The 21,352-nt window shown below is 50.9% G+C and overlaps 1 protein-coding gene across 10 annotated transcripts in view; it reads left to right on the top strand.

Annotated features, from left to right (window-relative positions):
• Positions 1-21,352, top strand: part of ACTN1 (actinin alpha 1) — a 97,541-nt gene that overhangs the window by 63,418 nt on the left and 12,771 nt on the right. For 9 of the 10 annotated variants that reach the window (XM_081513517.1, XM_081513516.1, XM_081513515.1 and 6 more), the window contains exons 4-11: positions 2,808-2,894; positions 4,741-4,828; positions 5,344-5,422; positions 8,961-9,042; positions 10,261-10,346; positions 17,298-17,390; positions 18,639-18,869; positions 20,602-20,749. In XM_081513517.1, the coding sequence (XP_081369643.1) occupies positions 2,808-2,894; positions 4,741-4,828; positions 5,344-5,422; positions 8,961-9,042; positions 10,261-10,346; positions 17,298-17,390; positions 18,639-18,869; positions 20,602-20,749 (894 nt within the window). The remainder of the gene's footprint in view (positions 1-2,807; positions 2,895-4,740; positions 4,829-5,343; positions 5,423-8,960; positions 9,043-10,260; positions 10,347-17,297; positions 17,391-18,638; positions 18,870-20,601; positions 20,750-21,352) is intronic. The other variant, XM_081513518.1, reaches the window with a different exon arrangement.

Raw genomic sequence — 21,352 nt, 5'->3', positions numbered from 1 at the left:
CTGAACAACAAATGGGGGTGGGTGGGTACACACACTCCACCCCACCATCCCCCAGGTCAGGAGGGACTGGCATTGCAGCCTCTACTCCTAGAAAGACATTAATTACCACCTGGAGTTTTTTTCTCGATGTTAAATAAGATTTCTCCTTGATTTGAGATGGTGTCCGTAAAATTTAATATCTGACTTTTGTCTTCTTCCATAATTACAAAGATTTTTTCCAAATCATCAAAAATTTGTAATTATGATTTTTAATGGCTGTGCTAATTATCCGTTTGTTGAGCACAACTGTGCTCTGTTCCAGATCTGCATCCAGTCCTAGAGGAGCCTGAATGCTGTTGTGTTCTCTGTCCATTCATGCGCCTGTGGTTAGTGTCCTCCATTCATTCACTCGTTTAACAGATGTTGATGGAGGGCTTTTTCTGTGCCAGGCACGGTGCTGGGCTCTAAGCAGTGATGTAAAACAGAAAACATCTTGTTCCTCAAGGAGCTTATGTTCTAGAAGAGGGAGAAAGAAAATACATGTATCAGTTGGAGGAGAGTAAAGAGGGAGATCCAGGAAGGGCTTGGTGAGAAGGTGAAGGGTGAGTGGAGACAGGAGGGAGGTGAGGGATATCCGGGAGAGGGGAGCAACAGGGAGGCCGTGTGACTGCAGGGGTAGGGGCACAGGGTCCTAGAGGCCCCGCCAGCCACTGCGTTTGACTCTGAGTGGGGTGGGAAGCCAGGACGTTTTGTGTAGAGGAAGTGACAGGATCTGGGGTTTACTTGGTCACGCCTTGTATTTTGTACCTTCACAGGGTTTCCAGGGTGGGGTCACGATAAGTAACCTGGCAGCAAGTGCCTTTACACCCCAATCTTACTCCACATTTCACGCCACTGGCTGACTGGGACTAGAAAGAGATCGTTACTCTCAAAAAGTTGAGCAACTTCAAGATGGCTTGCTCCCTGTTGACAAATTATTTCCCCAAAAGATGTTTCTTTAAAACGAACTTATACTTCTAGCCACAGAGTGATAGCCTTGTTACCATCGTTATGTGTATTTGCTTGTTTTTAACTTTGTTCATTTAATAGCTGGGAAAATGGTGTATCTCTAATTACAAGTGAGTTTGACATTCTTATAAGTTGGTTGTTTGTATTTTGTGAAGTGTCTATTCATGTTTTTTGCCGACTCCTGTATTATGAATTTAGACTTTTTTTTCTTATCAATTTATATAAGCACTTTGAATGTTACAGATGCAAAACTGTTGGGCGTCACAAGTGAAAGGGGATTTTAAACATGTCAAACCTTTAGGAGGGGCTTCCCTGGCGGTTCCGTGGTTAAGACCCCACGCTTCCACTGCACGGAGCCCTGGTCAGGGAACTAAGACCCTGCATGTCATGAGATGTGGCCAAAAAATAACATAAAAAATATTAAACTTTTAGGAATTGATTCTTGACTGATTGACTCCACTTCCCCTCAGCATGCTCTGCAAAGTGTGGGCCAGCTGTCTTAGTTGTTGAGGAGGATGGTTGTATGCTGCTGCAGCTCCCTGTCTCTCTAACCGAGTTTCTCAAACTTGGGTCATTGCTCTGCTGATGCCTAGAGTTCTGGGAGGGACATTTCAGCCCCCCTCTTAGCAGGAAGAATCACATCCTGTCCCATGCCCAAAGTGGACACTGTTCTTCCTTTGCTGAGAACCCTGGTGCAGGCTCAGCAGGTTTACCCCCACGCTGCCTCCTCGGAAGCAGCTGTGGCCAGGCATCACTGCTCAATGCCTGTACCTTGTCGGTCATAGAGCAGCATGCAGGTTTGCCCTCTCTTTTGTGGAAGGGGATGAGGCATTAATTTCCTTACAGGAATCCACTCTTGTTTAAAAGGTTTGTGGGAAGCAAACCCAAGTGGACATTGGCTCAGGGGATCAGGGGTCCTTGGAAGTTGCCCCTTCTCATGGTTTTGTTGGGTGTCCCCCAAAACTACAGTTGTCGGGAGGGAAAAATGAGATATTCTTTCGATGCCTGAGTCTTAACTGAGAGTAGCTCACCACGGGGCCAGGTTACCGTCTCCTGGCCTGGGAGCAGGAAAGGTAAGGAGTCTGTGTAACCTGCTCAGTCTCCAAGCCTGTAAATGACTACACCTTTTAGGATCCTTAAAGACAGGGCTTATTTATCTTTGTATGTCCTGCCTCTAAGCCTGGGACACAAAAAAATAACTTCATAGAATTTATAGCATTTTTTTAAAAACCTAGAAGGTGCTGCTTAGACTGAATTTAGTGGGGTATCTCTTAATTTTGATCTTGAAGCTGCTGTTTGTTTTTTTATGAAAAAATAACCCAAGTTATGGCATCATGAACTTGATTTGTGAGTTAGTGGATCCTTCTAGTAGCAGTTTATAAACCTTTGTCAGGTTGGTTAATTTCTGTTGCCTGCACTGACTTCCCAGGTGGGTGGATGGCTGTTCTGAGAGCTGTGCTTGGCCAGAGGTCCTCTGCTCTGGAGGTGCCAGGACATTTGCGATGGCATAGAAGTCCTTTCCCTCTTCTCTGTTAGGCTTGTGGACACTGCCCAGGTTTAAGATGCCCCCTTCTCTGTTGCCTTTCCTGGTGTACCCAGTTGAACTGACCACACTCTCCTAGTTCCCCAAGACACCCCCAAATGGACTTCCCTCCTGGCACCTGCGACATATAATTGTGCTGATTTTTCGACTTCCCTCTAGAAGTGGAGTATGTGGCCTTTGACTTCCTAAGTGGTGCAGAGTGATGTGAGCACTCAGGAAATGTGAACTTTGTCCTTGCTGAGACCCATCCTAACGTGTCCTGCTGCTGTTTCTGTAGAAATCGTGGATGGGAACGTGAAAATGACCCTGGGCATGATCTGGACCATCATCCTCCGCTTTGCCATCCAGGACATATCCGTGGAAGGTAGGTCTTCTGCTCTGCTCCAGGCTGTCCCCAGGCTTCCACCTCTCCCAGGCCCCAGGGCAAGAGGGCCTTCATCACAAGCTGCATCCTGGGCCGCTTATCCATCGGTGGCATCCTTGCTCTCTCCTAGTCTACTGACAAGTAAATACTGGAGTGCTGGCCCCTATAGTTGCGTTGGCCCCTCACTTTGAGAAAGCCCAAGATGGCTGTGGGGAAGTGTATTGGAACCACCCCACCTGGTTCTTGGGTTGTTAAATCCCCAAGAGTAGGGGAATAGCGGTCAGGAAGAGGGCCGTGAGAGAGATAGGGCCTCCACTTTGCTCCCATAGCACCCTCTGGTGGCCACCTTGCAGGTCTGCAAGGGGCCGCAATGGTCTGGGGCTGTGGTCTCTCTCAACTTTTGGTTTCACACTCCCGTAGTTTTTGACCTTTATGTCTGATAGGTGTGTATTTATTTTTCAGTAAATTATATTCATGTATTTCTATATCCTGGAGAAGGAAATAGCAACCCAATCCTGTATTCTTGCTTGAGTAAATTCCTGTGTACAGCAGAGCCTGGCAGGGTACAGTCCATGGAGTCGCAAGAGTCAAACGTGACTTAGCGACTAAACCATTGCTATATCAAACACATCAAACCAAGTTTTTAAAAGATGAGATGGAGGTATTTTTAAAGTATTTTTAAAATTCATTTTAAGGCCTCCTAGAAATTAATTTTTAATGAGAACAGTGTGGATTAAATTGCTTTGTTATGGGAATCTTGGTTTGACACTTAGTGATACAGCAATGTGAAGGTCTTAAGTTTCGTTTATAGATACCTAGTATTTAGGACTGAAGTGACTAAAAAGATACCCACAGTAGTTGCTTAGGGTTCTTGTTAGTGATAACAGATACGAATCTGGTTTTTAAATCGCTTTCTTGATGAGTTTATTCTTTTGGGTAGACTTCTTGTCAGCTCTGAGTAAATTGCTTACATCTTGTAACTGACAAAGAGCTTGAACTAAAAACGGAAGCATTAGCTTTGCAGAATTTTTTCTTTTATCGTTTTCTTGTGCTTGAATTACTATATTATCTTTGCAGGAATTGTTTAGCGTCATTTTAAAGTCCATTTTGTGAACTAAAGCCCACTTCACTGAGTACCAGGAGCTGCTGTTCACAAATGTGAACGTGTGGGGGCTGTGTGGTTTGCAGCCCTCCTGGGCCGGAAGCTTCTGGGGTCCCCTCAGATACCCGCCTTATCTTACTGACACCTGTCTCCTTTACACACAGCAGCAGTGTAGATGCATGCATTAAATATGAGGAAACCCAAAAAAAAATATGAGGAAACCTTGTTTTTTCTTTTTAGATGAACAGTAAATGTGACTAGGAGTCCTAATGCTTTCTTCTTACATGACTGTGTGCAATCCACAGGGCACACGGGCCCTCCCTGTCTGAAGAGTCCTGGATTTCAGATTTCACAGACCAATCGACCCTTCCTCCCCAAAGTGGCTGCCCGATAGAGGTTGCCGACTTATTTTGTACTGTTGCCGTTTCTTTGCATAAAAGGGAGTGAGGGGGAGATAGTCTGAAAGTTTGAAAAGCCATTTTCTCACTATTGAGATGTATCAGGTGGCCAGTTCTGAAATGACTACTGGCTTGCTTCTCTGTTTCTCAAATAACATCTCAAGCTTTGTCCAGGAAATAGATTTGGTGGCCTAGTAGCAGCAGGGTTGAAATCTAGAAGTCTCTGTGTGGACCCCCGTGTGAAAGCACATGGACCCTGTGGTCACAGGGGAGCCTTCAGGAGCCCACACCCTCCCTCCACCCAGCCAGCCCCTGACCTCTCTGCCCGTCATCCCCTTCCCCACAGAGACTTCGGCGAAGGAGGGGCTTCTCTTGTGGTGTCAGAGAAAGACAGCCCCTTACAAGAACGTCAACATCCAGAACTTCCACATAAGGTGCGTGGCCGGGGGCTGAGGGGCTCTTGCAGAACCCAGGCTGCTTCCCCCAAGGACCCCTGGGCCCCTGGGCTTGGTCAGTCTCTTCTCTGGGACAGAACACAGAGCCTTGGGGAAGGAGTTGCTTTTCTAGAAAGGGAGCATCACCCTTTGAGGCCTGTTCCGTCCGGGCTGCTGCCTGATATTTCTTGGGTTGATGCTCTTGGAGCCCCCTTAGGAGAGTGTCTGGAGAGTTCCAGCCTGGGGCTCTGAAACAGAGCAGATGGGGGCCCCTGACCTCGGTGGGGGGCTTGGGTGGCACGTGACATCTTACCGAGCCCCGCGGAGCCTTAACCCGGTGCCTGGGATTGTGGCAGGAAGCAGGTTCCTTCCCACGCTGTGTTCTCCCAACTCTTGCTCCGAGGGGTTATGGGTTCATCTCTGGGAAAAAAAGGAGACCCCTGCTTGGCACTTTGCCCTTAGTGCTCGGCCCCACTCACCCTCTGGCCACCCCCCACCACCTCTCCCCCGGGCAGCTGGAAGGACGGCCTCGGCTTTTGTGCCTTGATCCACCGCCACCGGCCCGAGCTGATCGACTACGGGAAGCTGCGGAAGGTTCGTGTGCTCGCCTGACCCTCCCACCCCTCCCCCGCCAGCTCCCACCCAGCTGGTCCCCCTGGGGTGGGTGGGGGAAGGGCGGGACTGGGCCCCCTGCTCTGAGAGCCCACAGCCCAGCGTGAGAGTGTGGCAGCAGTCTTAGACTAGCCGAGGAGACGGCCCCTCTGGAAATAGGAGGAAAACACCTTCCATCAGGGCTACTTGTGTTTATATGTGCTTGCCCAAATGCCCGACCTGCCAGGAAAAAGATCAAAAGCACCACAGAAATTCTGGTAGGATGCTGAGATACTAAGTGGCATTTCCCTGTTCTGAGATACTAAGTGGCGTTTTCCCATTCTGGTTTTCTGGGTTTCCCAAGGTGCATGCGTTACTTTCATAATTTTAGATACTGCATGTCCTTAGAGATGTGTATCCCAGCCTTGTCGGAGATGTGTTGCACAGTCTTGGGCAGGTCCCTGCCAGGGATCTGCTTTCCCTCCTGGCCGAAAGTTGGAGGGGATTTTGTTGCTGCTTGATTTCATTTGTGCTTTTGGCGTGAAGCTGCTGGGGGACTTTCTTGAGTGCCTGTGTTGAGGAGCAGACCAAGAGGTGGGAGCTGTGTGTCTAGCTTCGTGGTGGTTCTTCGCATCCGGGCTGGTTAAAGGACACTGGCCTGACCTTGGAGAGGGCCATCCGGGACACTCTGACTGGACTCACCACCCTCCCTCTCAGCCCATCCTGGCACCGAGGCCTCATGGTGCAGGCATCCTGGGAGAGACCACCAGTGGCGCCCACCCCACCCCACCCCAGTAGATGGTCTGAGCTTGGGTTGCAATGTCCCCTGTCGGTGCTTGGATCTCTTGACAAAAAAGGCTTCTAGGAATGACTCTTGTGGTATTTGTCTCCTTGACCTCGATACTTGGAGAGCTCGGTGTTCGGCCAAGTCCCCCACCTTGCCTGTGCCCCCTGTGGCCACGCCAGGCTTGATGTTGCAGGTAGAGGAACTGCTCTGTGGCATCAGACCCTCTGTTTGGGGGGTGTATGTGTTGGGGGCTACCGAAAAGGATTTGTGAGGGGGGAAAGAAATCGGGTGGAATTTCCCACCCCTTCCAGAAACCCTAAGCTGGGCCTGAAGCTTGAGGCTGTGCCCCTGCCCGCCTGGAGGGGCCCCCCTGCCAAAGGAGGGGAGCCCGCTGACTGGCCCTGTGGTAGCTGTGTGGACGGAGGCCAGCTTACCTCTCGGAGGATGGGGATACCAGCCCTCTAATTCAGCAACTTGGCAAAAAAAAAAAAAAAAGCAATTTGAGAACCCCCCTGCCCCAGCTGAAAACTGTGCGGCCAAACCAAACAGGGGCCAAGGTGGGGGAATCCTGGAGATGGAGACTTTTTTAAAGGCGTCATCATCACGGTCCTCCCAGTGGTCAGCTGATGCACTGTGGTGACGGGAGTGTGTGTCTGGGTCCCTGCGTGGGGGGCTGGGGTGGCAGCACCCAGTTAATGCACAGCTGTTCCCCGGCCCTGTGTAAAGCGGGGCCTGTGCTGACTGTGGCTCTTCAGTCTCACCCCACACACGCCCGCCCTGACTCCAGGAGCCTCAACCATTTGGGGACAGAGAGTCCAGGGGCCTTTGTCTCATCCCCGGGCAGCTCTCTCCCCACCCTCTGCCCTCTCGGTGTCTTTTCATTTCTCCTGGCGTCTTTTCATTTCTTCTGGCGCATTTCTCTGTGTTTCTCTACGTCTGTCTCTTCTCTTCAATTCAGTAGCAACAGTAATACTAGAATCCTAGCACAGACCTGTTCCCACTGAACCGTGGACTCTTTCCAGAAAGTACAGAGGTTGCCAGAGGCTCTGGTGCTTGGGGACAGGGGGGAGCCAAGGGCTCTGACCAGGGAGCGCTTCCTTCAGTGGATGTGGGGCCCTGGTGGTCCCTGGGAATCCAGCAGGGCAGGGGGGGTGTGTACCCGGGGCCTGAGGATGGCCTGAGGCCTTGGACGGATATGACTGCTGCCTCTTGGCAGTGGTTTCTATCATTCTGGAAACTGTCAGAAACTTTCCCAGAAGGACTCCACCTTCTCTATTTTGAGCAATTTCTTCCTGAAAGTGTCCCAAATGAATGGATGTATCCTTTCGTCCCCTTTGATTCTCACCTTAGCAGATGCAGAAGCTGAGTTACAGGCTGACAAAGCCAGTTTGCTTTAGGTTAGTCTCAGGAACCAAGGAGAGAGGGGGAGGTCCAGCCAGGAACTCTCTCTACTAAGTTGTGGCTTTTTTTCCACATTAAATTTTTCTTTCAATTTGGTCAAATATACATAATTTCAAAAGTACCACTTTTAGAGGGGTGAGAGGGAGGGGATATTTGTATACATGTAGCTGATTCACTTTGTTGTACAGCAGAAACGAATACAACAATGTAAAGCAATTATACTCCACAATTTTTTTAAGTACCACTTGAAGCATTTTTAAGTGTATAGTTCAGTGATATTAAGTATATTCACATCGCCACCACCCATCTCCAGAATTCTTCATCTTGCAAAATTGAAATTTTGAAGCCATCACACCATCACTGTCCACTCCTGCTTCTGCCAGTCCCTGGCAAACCACCATTCTGCTTTCTGTATCTAGGAATTTGACCACTCTTAGTAGTTACCTATATAAGTGGCATTGTATAATATTTGTCCTTTGATTCTGGCTTATTTCACTTTGCTTAATGTTTTCAAGCTTCATCTATATTGTAGCACATATCAGGATGTCTTCTTTTTTTACTACAGAATAGTATTCCATGTCTATTTATCTGTCCATGAACGTTTGTGTTATTTCCACCTTTTGGCTATTGTGTATAATGTGGTTATGAACATGGATATACAATTATTTGAGTCCCTGGTTTCAGTTCTTTGGGATATAGACCCAGAAGTGGAATTGCTATGTCATATAGTTCCATGCTTAACTTTTGAGGAACTTCCATAGTGTTTTTCCATAGCAGCTGTACCATTTTACAGTCCCGCCAAACAGTTATTTTTCCACCTCCTCACCAGTCCCCGATAAGTTTTCTTGAGAAGGTAGCAGAAGCCAGAATATAGTCAGAAGACTGTGGCTATTTGAAGGAGTCCCCAAGTTTCATGGAATGGAGCACCAAAGGGGCTTGAGAGCTCCTAGTCCAACTTTTGAGTAACAGATGGGGGGACTGAGGTTAGGTTATTTGCCAGTCCAGCTGTCTGGTGGCAGAGCTGAAACCAGAAGTCAAGACTGATGGCTCCCAGGCCAGTGCCCCTCTCTCAGCTTGCATTTCTTAGCAATTCTTGCTTGGGCTGCAGGTTACTATTCTTCGCTCTATTTCTTTGACAAAGAAACTGCAACTTGAAGAGGAAAGATGGCATTTTAAGCCCCCCAGCTCGCAAACCCTGGCCATGAGTCCAGACTTCTATACCCAGAGCTGGCCCCTGAGGACTGAACCTGGGAGGGGCCATAGCTGTACCCCCTTGCCCCCCAGTCTTGATGATCGTGCAGGTGGGGGTATCCAGAGACTTCTTGTGCTTCTCACCCGCCTCTTCTCCCCTAGGACGACCCACTGACAAACCTGAACACAGCTTTCGACGTGGCGGAGAAGTACCTGGACATTCCCAAGATGTTGGATGCGGAAGGTGAGAGGCCCTTTCCTCTGAGCTTTTCTCCTAGCTGCGTCCAGTGGCCAAGGAGCTGGGCCTTGGCACCCTGAGGTCAGACGGGAGAAGGCCTGGTCTCTTGGGTCTCTTCTGGGGAGGCTGGGGATCACTAGTCTCTCAAGGATTCCACAGACAGACAGATACCTTCAGATTTGGAGGGAGAGGTGGGAGCTGGTGCTGAAAAGGGCCGCCCGAGGGTGATGCTTATCTTGGTCTTGGAGTTGGGGTGGTGGGTGTCAGGATGGAGCACAGTGCTCCTTTGTTGTTTAGGAGAGAGAAAAAAGTTTATTGTAAATATGCTTCATGTACACACATGGGAGCTTGCAGTGATGGGTAATTAATTCAAAGAGATGATTTGAGTTTGAGGTCTATATGCATATCTAACTTCACAGGGGAAAGGGAGGGAGAGAAAGAACACTTGTGGGAATGCTAATGACTTTTTGGAAAGATGAATGGGCCCTTAGGAGAAGAGATGGAAGATACAGTTTGTGACAATGCCTGTCAAGTTGGGGGGACATTTTCAAATGTGCAAAAGAAGGGATAATAATATAAGGAACTTCCATATACCCACCATCCAGAAAGAACAGTTATTGAGATTTTGTCACATTTTCTTTTTCTTTTTGTCTTCTTTGTTGAAGTATTTTAAAACAAATCCCAGACATCATAGCGTCTCACTACTATATACTTCAGAATACATACCTTAAAAGTAGAAATATTTTCATTCTATTTTTCAGTCATAAAATAATTTTCACACCAAGCAGATTGACAGTAAATCTTGGATACATCTGCCACTTGGTACAAAATCAAATTTCCCCAGTATTTCTCTTTAGTTGGTTTGTTTTGATCAGAGTGTGCATGTGGCATTTCATTGTTCTAGTTCTTGTATCTTTTCTAATCTGTAGCATTTCCCTCTTCCCTCCAACGCCTTTGGTTCCTGGCGTTGAACTTGTGAACTGACGACCAGCTGTCCTGAGCACCCATTACTCTGGTTTGTCTTGTTTCCTTCCTCAGGTACCATTTCACCCCTTCCTCTACCTCTTGTGTTCTGTAAGTGGAAGTTGATGCCAGATGCTGGTTAGATCCAGGCTCAGCATCTTGGCAAGAAGACTTACGGTTCTGAGAGCTGCTTTTCCCATCACATTAGGGAGTGTATCATGTGTTCACCAGCTGGCTTTAACTCCAGATTTTTCTTGACAGACATCGTCGGAACCGCCCGCCCGGATGAGAAAGCCATCATGACTTACGTGTCCAGCTTCTACCACGCCTTCTCTGGAGCCCAGAAGGTACCTGGGGCCCCTTGCTCCTTCTTTGCCCAGCGCACCTCATGCCTGATCCCAATCCATGCCATCCCGCCCCTCCTCTCCCCGCCTCTTCTCGGCGACAGGGTCCGGATGGTCTGTCTCTTCGGTAGCGTCAGTCCCCGGTGCCAGCGTGGTGTGTCCTTCTTGCTCAGTTCCTCTCCTACCCATCCCCCCACCCCACCCCACCCCCTCTGCTTTCTCTCATCTTCCTCTGTCTGCTGTCTCGGAGAACACTGGGAAAGAGCTCACCTTCTGGGACCCAGATGGCAGACTTCAGCAGGAAGGGGCGGCATGGGTGAAATTAACCAGGAGGCGCCTGGAAGGCGCCGTGAGCAGTAGCCCTCCTTGCCCACCCCTGCTGAAGCTATGGCTTTAGCAGAGCAGCAGGGTGGCCCTTAGGGAGGAAATCTGACAGGGGCACCTCCTGTCTTCACTGACCTGTCCTGCAGCTGTGTCACGAAGGCCCTCCCTCTCTCCCATTCACTGCCGTGGTTTAGCCAATCTGTCCACAGCCCCCTTGGGCCTTGACACCTTCTATATCTTGCCCGGGGCCCCCATGCGGGGTCAGTACACAACTGGAGGGAGGGAGGGCAGGGGTGGGCAGCTGTGATCCCTGCCAGTGTCCTGACCCAGTTTCACTCAGGGAGGTCTGAGGTTCAAGTCCAGTGGTGCAGGTTCTGCACTCAAATCATTGACACTGAAGATTTGAATATTTCTGTTAGCAGGCAGCTGACGCCCCTCCCTTAGACCTCCCTCACAGGCAGGACCCCAGAAGCACAGCATCCAGGTTGCTATGACCACAAGCAGCAGGCTTGGCCTTACCAGCTCTGGGCCTTGGACCTGCCTCACACTCAGGCAAATTTCCTGCCCTCTGCATGGAGTTTGAGTGACCTGTTTTGAAATGCATGATGGGGTGATCCCCTCTTCCCCCACATCCAGCCTTCCCCAGCCCCCCATGTCCCCTTTGCTCTTTCAGCCTGGGCTCTCTCACACCCCGTCCCCTTTCTCCTGCCAGCGTCTCATTTTCTCTTTCTGTCCATTCCCTCAGTGTCTGTCTGTCCTGTGTGCTCTCTGTCTGTCTGTCCATCTGTCCTGTGTGCTCTCTGTCCACCACAGCTGTTGGGTTGATTCTGTGCTGTGCCGCCTCCTTTCTCCTCTCAACCTCTTCTCCTTCTCTGTGCAGATGTATAGGCACGCTAAGGCCGGATGGGAAGGCCATGTGACCTAATGTTTCATGTCACTGCCACGCCTTCTCGGTGCGCAGAAGGTGAGCTCTCCCTCGGCCTCGCCCACTCTCCCAGCGCCCTTCTGCCCACCTCTTCCATCCTCTCTGGATACTCCAGCAGCAGCCCCTTGGAACTGCAGCCCTGGAATGAAAGGAGGGATTAGAAAAGACCCCCCCACACACACACACACAACCCTGACCTCCTGCAGGAGGGCAGGATGCTATCTGAACTTTAGCCAGGACACTTAAAGATGCCAGAGAATGCCCACCTCTGGATGGCCTTGGGCATCTCTGTCCCCACACACTGGGCATAATGGGTGCCACAAACAGGAAAGAAGTCTGTGGTCTCAGCTCCTTCCCTGGACTGAGTTGAAAGCCCTTATCCCAAGCAGTGCAGTTTGGGGCTCTGCTTGTTCTCATAAATAATGAGGACCCCATCACTTCTCTCTCTCTCTCTCCATCTACTTGAGCAAGACCACCCTCCCAAATTACCCAGCATTTAGGGCAGGGAGAATTCTTTTACCTTCCTCCTGGTGTCCAGGCCCTGGGCTTAGAGTCCTGCCTGATCCTTCCCACTCATGTCTGCCAGGGACAGTGGTGCAGGTTGAACACTATGCAAGGGTGCCATGTGTACATCATAGATCATGAAGATTTGAATATTTTTTACTAAAATAATCCTGGAAATGGCACTAAAAATGTCTTCTAACAGAATGAGTATGACAGTTTTCTAATGGAAGTGCCTTGGCGGGAAAGGTGCCTTTAAAAAGAAAAACAACAACATAAAAGCATGAGGTGAGCCAGCAGCAATCCCATCCCCTGCCTGGATGGGCATGCATGACCTTCTTCACTTTCCTTCCAGGTCTCATGGGCGCTGCCTGGCAGGAAACAGCCCTGCCTGGAGGCTCCCTATTCTGGGTGTCCCTGCCCCCCATAGGAGGCCCAGACCTTTCCAGCCTCTTCTTTGGTCTGCATCTTGCTTCTTCTTTCTCTTTGTCCCATCTCTGCTGCTGCTCTTTCTTGTCAACTTCTTCTGGCCCCTCTTATACCCCACCTTTTAGGCAGGATGTGAGCACCATCTATCTACTTGTCTCGGGGGACCTCCAGCCCCAACAACCGCATGGAGTCCTGCCTGCACCCAGAGCTAGGCTGAGCTCCCTGCCATGGTCTTTCCAACTCTCCTTTTGCCAACTCCTCCTCCTTTTCTGCTCTTGCAGGATTCTGTCCTGGGCTTCATGCCTGTTAACACTGGCCTTCCCTGTCTCTGGAGCCTTCCCTGTGTCCTGGCTGATGATGCTCGGGAGGGAGTGTGTGCCTGTGTGAGTGTGCATGTGTGTGTGTGGGTGTGGGTGTGTGTGTGCACGTGTGTAGCAGCCTGCTATTCTCCCTCCCAAATCTCATACCACCTCCTCCCCATGCCCTCTTCCCTCTCACTCATCCCTGCTGCAATCATTTCATGCTACTTTGGTCCATATCTGAGGACAGGGTCATCAGCTTGGGGGGTATGGGGCTGGGGGTGTGGGTGGTGTTCCTTTCGTGTCCTGGGTTGGGGGCCTCACCCAGAGTTGCCCCTCCCAACTCACTTCGAAGGATTCAGGCAACTGCTTAGAATGAGCAGGCCGGTGGGCAGGGACTCTTCCCCCTCTCCTGTGGAAGAAGGAGGAGTCTTTCCTACCCTCTTCTTGTCTTGATTGTCTTGTGTCTGAAGCCAATGTGGGAGAGTCTCCTGAAACCTGTACCCGGTGCCCTGCATCCTCTCCACTGTCTTTCTCTTGTCAAGCTTTGGGCAGCGGAACTAGAAAGGCAGCCGAGTCTGATGCACGTGTTCACGCGTGTGTACATGTGTTTGTGTGCCTGTGTGGATACAAGTGTGTATGTGTGATTGCCGTTCCTAGTCAGATGAAGACCAGCTTCTGTCTGATGCATTGGTTTTGGTTCTAATTCTTTCTCAGCCTCTCCTCTCTCTTCCTCTTCTCTGTAGGGATTTAGAAGGTGTTGTGAGCAACCAGATTTTGTTTTGTTTGTTACTTTAATGTTCATGGCCTGTGAACTGTTTCTGAGAAACAGCCCTTTAGGGTGTGAACTGGATCTGCTGTTGGGGTTCTGGATGCTCTTGGAAGTAGATGATGCTGTTTGCATCGTTCCATGTGTCATCTGTCGGTTGTGAAGCTTCTAAGGGAAAGACATCCTGTACCTGCCCTCAGGGGATTCATGGTCCATCTGGGAAAACCTTTAATAAAAGAAGCTCCTGATGCTGTGGTCTAATCTCGCTCTGTTTCAGACCTGAGCAGGGGAGGGGGTGCTGCAGGGCTGTGGGACACGGAGACTTGCTTTCTTGCTTTTTTTTAGTTTTGGCTCTGCTGGGTCTTCATTGCTGCTTAGGCTTTTTTCCAGTTGCAGCAAGTGGGGGCTACACTCTAGTTGCAGTGAAGGCTTCTCATTACGGTGGCTTCTCTTGTTGCAGAGCACGGGCTCTAGGTGTGAGGGCTTCAGTAGCTGCAGCTCAAGGATCAATACTTGTGGCTCCTGGGCTCTAGAACATGGGCTTAGTAGTTGTGGCACACGGACTTAGTTGGCCCGCGGCATGTGGGATCTGACCAGACCAGGGATGGAACCCATGTCTTCTGCATTGACAGGCAGGTTCTTTACCACTGAGCCACTAGGGAAAGTCCCACGGCGGCTTTCTTGAGTAGGAGACACTTGAGCCTGAAGGTCTTAAGGGTTGAGTGGTGGGGGCATCTGCAAGTGAATGGCTCGGGGAGGTTGAGGAAGGCGGTCACGATTTGTGGGAAGCTTTGTGGTGTGACCAGGCAGCCTCAAAGGGAGAGCAAGTTAGCACTGGTCTGGGTCTCATCCTGCAACCTGGAGCAGGGAGTAGGGGTGAAGCCAGAGTTGGCGACTAGGGACCATGGGGTCCACTCCCTTTCATCTGGGGCCTCACTGGCAGGAACACCAGGGCAGGGAGCTCACTTGGAACATGAAGGAAGGCTGAGCTAAAGGAAGCTGTGGGAGGAAGGAAACAGGCAATTCTAGCTAGATTTGGGAATTTTTTGACTAAAAGTGTCGCAGATGAGATCTTCGTGGCATTCGCATGACTCTGTGGGTGGCGGGTGGCAGAGCCATGGGGTGTCATTTGGCCACATTTGGCTGTTTGATGTCACCAGCATTGAGGCTGCTTCCTCTCAGCTTGACCTGGGATAGCAAGGGTTTCAATTGGGAGTAGCTAAGGGCTCTGGGAATAATAATCCATAACTTAAAAACCCAGGTCTCCAATATCGCAGGCAGAATTCTTTACCATCTGAGCCACCAGGGAAGCCCCAAGAATACTGGGGTGGGTAGCCAGTCCCTTCTCCAGCGGATCTTCCTGACCCAGGGATCGAACCCAGGCCTCCCGCATTGCAGCCAGATTCTTTACTTGAGCCACCGGGGAAGCCCTAACTTGGAAACAACTAATGTAAAACTAAGCACATTGTTTTGTATTACACTGTTTAGTAATACAAATAGTGGGCCATAAAAAAACATAAAAATACAGTCCATGGAAGGGTCAGAAATTTTTTCCTTTGGTACTTGGAAGTCACCCTTTTGCCTGTTTCCATAAAATATTTTCTCAGCCCATTGATGATCTTTGTAAAAAGTCCCCAGAAGGCCCACCCGGAAACTCCCCAGACTTTATCCAAGAGGAGCCCCCTTTGACCCTGGATCAGTCAGCTGACTCTGAGGGGTGGATGAGGCTCTTGAGGCCCAGAAGGCAAGTCTTCCAGAATCCCATGAGCATGCAGGCCTCATTCAGTCCATCAAGTCCACAAATTGACCCACAAGTCAAAGTTCATGGCTTCCAAGCTCAGGAGCTCAAGATGAATCAGGATAACAAGGTGAAGGTGGACTTGATCTGTTAACCGTCCTAGTGATGTTGACTCTTGCCTGAGGGGCTACCTGCGATTCTTACCCACTCGGTCAGCACTTTGGGTCGGGGACTTTGCAGCCCATGTTCTTACATACATGTCAGCACACAGGAGAGCACTGGCCTCTCCTGAGGTCCCCCTCCCCAGCCTTTGGGAAACAGCTCTGGTGACTTCGGGCAGGTTCATGGGGTATGTCAGCCAGTGCCCAGGACCCTACTTGTTCGGGGGCCTCGCATCTTCTGAGACAGGGCCAGGGAGGCATTTCCCTCCTTGTCACCTCTTGGGATTCCCCACGGTTGTCTGTTGGTTCCTAAGAGGAAGGATGATCAGTCGGGGGTTCCTGAGTGTCCTGTTGAGAAGTGGCTTTAGCATCTCCAGGACAGAGTTAGGTTGCGGGGCTGGGGGTGAGGGTCTAAGGATGTGATGGCTTGTCTCTGTTTCTTGAGACCTGGGACTCTCAGCTCCTTGCTCCCCGGCCAAGCCAAAGCTCCCCTGCTGGAGGCCCACCCGCCTTGACACCCTGCCGTGGAGGGCAGTGTCTTCGCTTGGAGCTTGAAAGGTCCTTTACGGTGATCTCATTCTGCCCTTGCGCACATACCTTCCAGCACAGTCACCCACACATCACCTGATCTGGTGGGCGTGTGTCCTATTTGAAGAATTCCACAAGGAAAAAAACGTTCACATCTTCTCAATCATTCCTTCCCAAATGAAAGCACCCTCATTCTCAAAACTTCTTCCTGATGCCTAAACTCAGTTTATCTTGCCGCAGTTTGAAACCCATTGTTCATCAGCTAGGTTCAAGGTCCCATCTTTCTTCCTCTTCAAACTTTGCCATCTGCAGGGTCACCCTTCTCCTGGGCCCTAGGATATGTATCTGTCTACTCACCATGATTGCCTGCTGCTACTCTCAGGCCATCTTCCTTCCTATCCCAGGACCCCACTTGGCTTCCAGTTCCCCTCCCCTTGGAGCTGGGTTAGGATTGTGAACGGGAACTGTACTTAAAGGTCACCTGAGCAAAATGGATTTAGGAGTGCCTGGCCCTGCTGGCCTCAGGTGCAGAGTGCCCCCTATGCCAGAGAAGCCGTGCCCCTGCTGTGTCCCCCAGTGGCCTTTGCATCTGACTGCCGTTCAGTCCTCTTTTATTCTTCTTGCCGCTGGGCCCAGCTCTGGTGTCTGCTGGCCCAGCGCTCGGTGTGGGATGTGTGTTTACCTTTCCCAGAGGTGCCCGGGCTGGCTTTCTGGACATCCTGTCTATGCTGGGTTGATCCTTAATTCCTGCGTCTTCTCTAAAGTTCTTTGGGCCAGGAGCCTTGAGAGATTCTGCAAGGATCCTGAGGGGCCCCACTCCATCTCAGCACCTTATTCTAGGACTCCCAGATTTAAATTCCTGCATCTCCAAAATCCTGTCAGAGCCAGTCTGAGAGCCTGAGCCTTGGGAATCCCAGGGTCTCTACTTGGAATTCCAGGATGGGCATAGATTTTCTCACCTTCCACCTGAGCTCAGCATCTCAATTATATCAATCATTGACTTGGTTTCTTCCCAGCATACATGTTGGATCTCAAACTTTTAGTCTCTTTTCCAGGGCCCCCCAGTTCAGCCACTTAGGTCTCTGTCTCTGCTCACTTGCTCTGTGGGACTCAGCCTGGGCTGGTAAAGAGGATGATGAGGAGCCTGTGAATTCAAAGTCTTGGGAGCTGCCTTCCAGCCATGTGATGCTGCAGGGGTGGGAGGAGACCTTATTGGCGCAGGCATGTGCCAGGTGCTCCCGCTGTTGCGAGGCTGACCACCACCCTCTCTGTCTTGCCAGGCCGAGACAGCAGCCAATCGCATCTGCAAGGTGCTGGCCGTCAACCAGGAGAACGAGCAGCTCATGGAGGACTACGAGAAGCTGGCCAGCGATGTGGGTACCCCTGGGTTCTCCTGGTCTGGCCCTGGCAAGGCCTTGCCACCCTGTCCTGAGAGACCAGGGAGCCCCCAGAACCCATCCATTCCTCCAAATCCACCCCTTGGCACAGTCCCAGACTGGGCATTGCCCCTCATCCCCGCAGCTGACCGAGGGCGGCTTGGGCTCCCCCAGAAATCGGGGGTAGGCGTAGGTCACGGGCCAGTTGGGACTTTGGAGAGCTGAGTTCCAGGCTTTTTTCACCTCTCTGCTCTTGATTTTTTTTTTCACTTGACAAATGAAAGCTGTTCCCAGAGACCTCAGAGGCCTTTTGGGCCCAGTGTACTGTTACTCTGGGAGTTTTGCTTGAACTTAAAAGGAGTGTGCAGTTCTGAGAGGATGTGAACCAGGGATAAATCAGGCTGGCTCAGGCTAGTTTAGCGGCTGGGGCCACCCAGGGGACAGGAGGGGACAGGATGGGTTTACTGTTCTGCCACTGGCTGCATTTGGGTTAGAGCACCACTTTCTCCTTCTTTAATTCAGACCCTGAACAGCTTAGTCCAGCCTCTTGGTGGACTTGCTGTCCCCCAGCATAGTAAGAGCCCAGGTTCTGGGGTCCCAGTGCTTGGATTTAATCCCTGCCCTAAACTGGTCACCTTGGCAAGTCACAGAAGCTCACAGTGCTTTGGTTATGTCCTCCACCACTGGCGGGGAGGGTCACAGCACTTAATCCCATGACAGCTTAGTTCGTCATCATTATTCAGATGAGTTAGTCCGGGCCATGTGATACAGTTGCAGGGGATCACGAGTTTCCTCTCATCGTTTCCACTCCTCCACCCCCATCACCTCATTGAGGAAGCAAAATTCAGGATGTCCTCTGCAACCTTCTCCCTTTTGAGTCAGGGACCCACATTCTAGAATCCTAGAAGGTCAGATGGCAGGGGCCTCAGGGAGCAACTATTCACCCCTCCATGGTAAGATGGCGAAATTGAGACCCAGCCAGGTAGTAGACGGAGAACTAGAACTCAGGTCTCCTGCTCTGAGTTAAGCCATTGGGCCCCAGGTTTCCCCTTGTGGAGCAGGGAGGCTGAGTGATGCTGGCTGTGAGTTGACCTATCCTAGTGGCCAGGTGTCATGAAGCCTTTGATTCTCAAAAGGAGCCTGGCCCTATGGCCTGGGAACAGCCTGGGGTGGTGGTTGGGAAAGAGTGTGCCATCAGGAGAGATGCTCCCTGCCTCCCAGCGTCCTCCCCCGCTCCCCCGACAGCTGCTGGAGTGGATCCGCCGCACCATCCCATGGCTGGAGAACCGGGCGCCTGAGAACACCATGCACGCCATGCAGCAGAAGCTGGAGGACTTCCGTGACTACCGGCGCTTGCACAAGCCGCCCAAGGTGCAGGAGAAGTGCCAGCTGGAGATCAACTTCAACACGCTGCAGACCAAGCTGCGCCTCAGCAACCGGCCTGCCTTCATGCCCTCCGAGGGCAGGATGGTCTCGGTGAGCACCCGGACTGCCCTGACCCCAAGCCTCTCGTGAGCCGCTCCCAGGCGCTGGTGCTGTGGGCGGGGCGTGTGCTCTCCACCTGCCCACACTGCTCCAGGGTGACCACCTGGTCTCCAGTCCACACTCGGCCAGCTGGGGCTCCCTCTCGCCCCAGAGAGAGAGCCCCTTCTCTCCTCACCACCCCGGGTCATACTTGCCCTTTCCAGACCCCTGCACATCCGCTTGGATCTGCCCCAACACTTTCATCCCCATCCATCAAAGAGAGTCATCTCTGCCAACAAAATCCCACTTGACATGTTGACCCAAACAGGGCGTAATTCAGGAGCCAGAAGGCTAATTTTCACTTCCATGGAATCTTGTTTCAGCACTTAAAAACTTGTTTTTTTTAACCTTATATAATAGACTTTTTTTCTTTTGGCAGGACATTTTCAAATATGTAAATAAGTACAATACAGAAAATAGACATTCTTCATAATCTTCCTACCCAGGATCAACTTAAAAGATTTTGGGGAGAAGAGATTCTTTTAGTCTCTGTAAATGTGATTTTAAAGGGAATCTGAAAGCATCTTTTACTTAATAAGCTGCTTAGAAAAAAGAACTTACAGGGATTTTCCTGGTAGTTAAGATTCCATGCTTCCACTGCAGGGGGCACAGGTTCAATCCCTGGTGGGAGAACTAAAATCCCCCATGCTACATGGCATGACCAAAAAAAAAAAAGAAAACTAATTATATCGTGACCAGCTTTCCATGTCATAACTTTTTTTCATTTTTGTCACCTTTTGTTATTCCTCCCTGTTTACCCTTTCCCCAGGACTTGAGATATGAGCCAGAGAAACATGCAAACAAAAATTTTAAAATTAAAAAAAAAATAGATAAATAAAAATTGGCCAGGATAGAGCTTTTGCACTTTGCAGAGGAGAGTTGACAAGGAGACACGGCACATAAGGCAGGTGTGGAAGGGGCTGGAGAAACTTGTAAACAGCACTGGAAGGAGGTCGGACCCTGGGGGAGTAGAGAAAGGCCTGATGTTATGCATGTGGTTTGGAAAACTGTGGTCCTTTTACAGATTCCAGGCCGAGTCAGCAGCTTTTATATGGCTGGAGCTGCTGCTCGATGGGGGGGTGCTCTGTGCTTTAATGTGCCCCTCCTGTGGCAGAGGCAGTGTGGTCCCTGGCACATGGCGAGGACCTGGGTGGCGTGCGAGCCGGACAGCCTGTCACTGACCAGGGGGTATCCTTGTGCTAACTGTAGGGGGCAGCTCCCTGTCTGAATGCCTGTGGGTTTGTGCTCAGCACCTGTCACCATCTCTGGGTGACTCTGGGGCCGCTCAGCCAGGCCAGAGTCCTTGGAGGCTCCGGGCTACTGCCCAGAGCCCACAAGTAAACCCAAAAACGTGAGGAGGCTGGGAGGCTCCCACCCCTGCCTGCCTCATTCAGTTTGTTGTTCTGTCTCCTTGGCTGGCCCTGTGACCTCTGTGGTTGTTCAGAGTCCTGTCAGAAGCCAGTCTTGGAGCCCAGAGGGCCTTGGGCTCTCTCCCCACTGGGATGTACTGCTAACGCCCCATAGCAGCATGGCCCCACTTCCCTGCCCAGGAGGCCTGGTTCCCTGGGAACCCTAGGTCATACCAGGGGGACTGGGTGGGGAGGAGTCTCCTCCTGGAAAGCATGGAGGAGCTGTGGGGTCTTGGGGGCCAGGCGGGCTGACCCTGTGCCTCCCATCCGTGCAGGACATCAACAACGCCTGGGGCTGCCTGGAGCAGGCGGAGAAGGGCTATGAGGAGTGGCTGCTGAACGAGATCCGGAGGCTGGAACGGCTCGACCACCTGGCAGAGAAGTTCCGGCAGAAGGCCTCCATCCACGAGGCCTGGACGGATGGTAAGACCAGCCTAGCCCCTGCTCCCCACCCAAGCTTGGGTCTAGCTTTCATGCTCCCCCACCCAAACCACCAGCCACAACTCCTTTCTCTCTTGTGTTTTATTTGTTTTGTCTCTTACTTCTCCTTCATTAGGCAAGTTCATGACCCACCCCATCCCCTTTTTTATTGGCCACGCCCCATGGCACATGGGATCTTGGTTCCCTGACCAGGGATCGAACCTGCCTCCTCTGCATTGGAAGTGCAGAGTCTTAACCACGGGACCATCAAGAAAGTCCCTCATTAGCCTTTTGGTTGCTTCAGTTTTCTTGAATCGGGTTGGCGTTCACATGCTGAGTCTACCACCTAGAAGCAATGTTTCTTGGACCAGTGGTCTTGTGTTCTTGTCTATTACATGCAGGTGATGATGTGCCCTGCTGTATTAGTTTCTTAGGGCTGCAAATTGCCATAAACTGGGTGATTTTACGTGGCACAAGTGCATTCTTTCACAGTTCAGGAGACTAGAAGTCCTAAATTAAAGTGCCGTCAGCGCTGACTCCTTCCAGATGCTCTGAGGGGGAGGCGTCCCCTGCTTCTTCCTAGTGTCAGGTGGTTTTACTGGCACT

This window comes from Giraffa tippelskirchi, chromosome 7 (genome assembly GCF_054371585.1).
Source record: "Giraffa tippelskirchi isolate mGirTip1 chromosome 7, T2T-mGirTip1v1.2.pri, whole genome shotgun sequence".
NCBI lineage: Eukaryota > Metazoa > Chordata > Mammalia > Artiodactyla > Giraffidae > Giraffa > Giraffa tippelskirchi.
The sequence above is the reverse complement of the archived record's forward strand: the minus strand, read 5'-3'. Positions and strand labels throughout refer to the sequence as shown.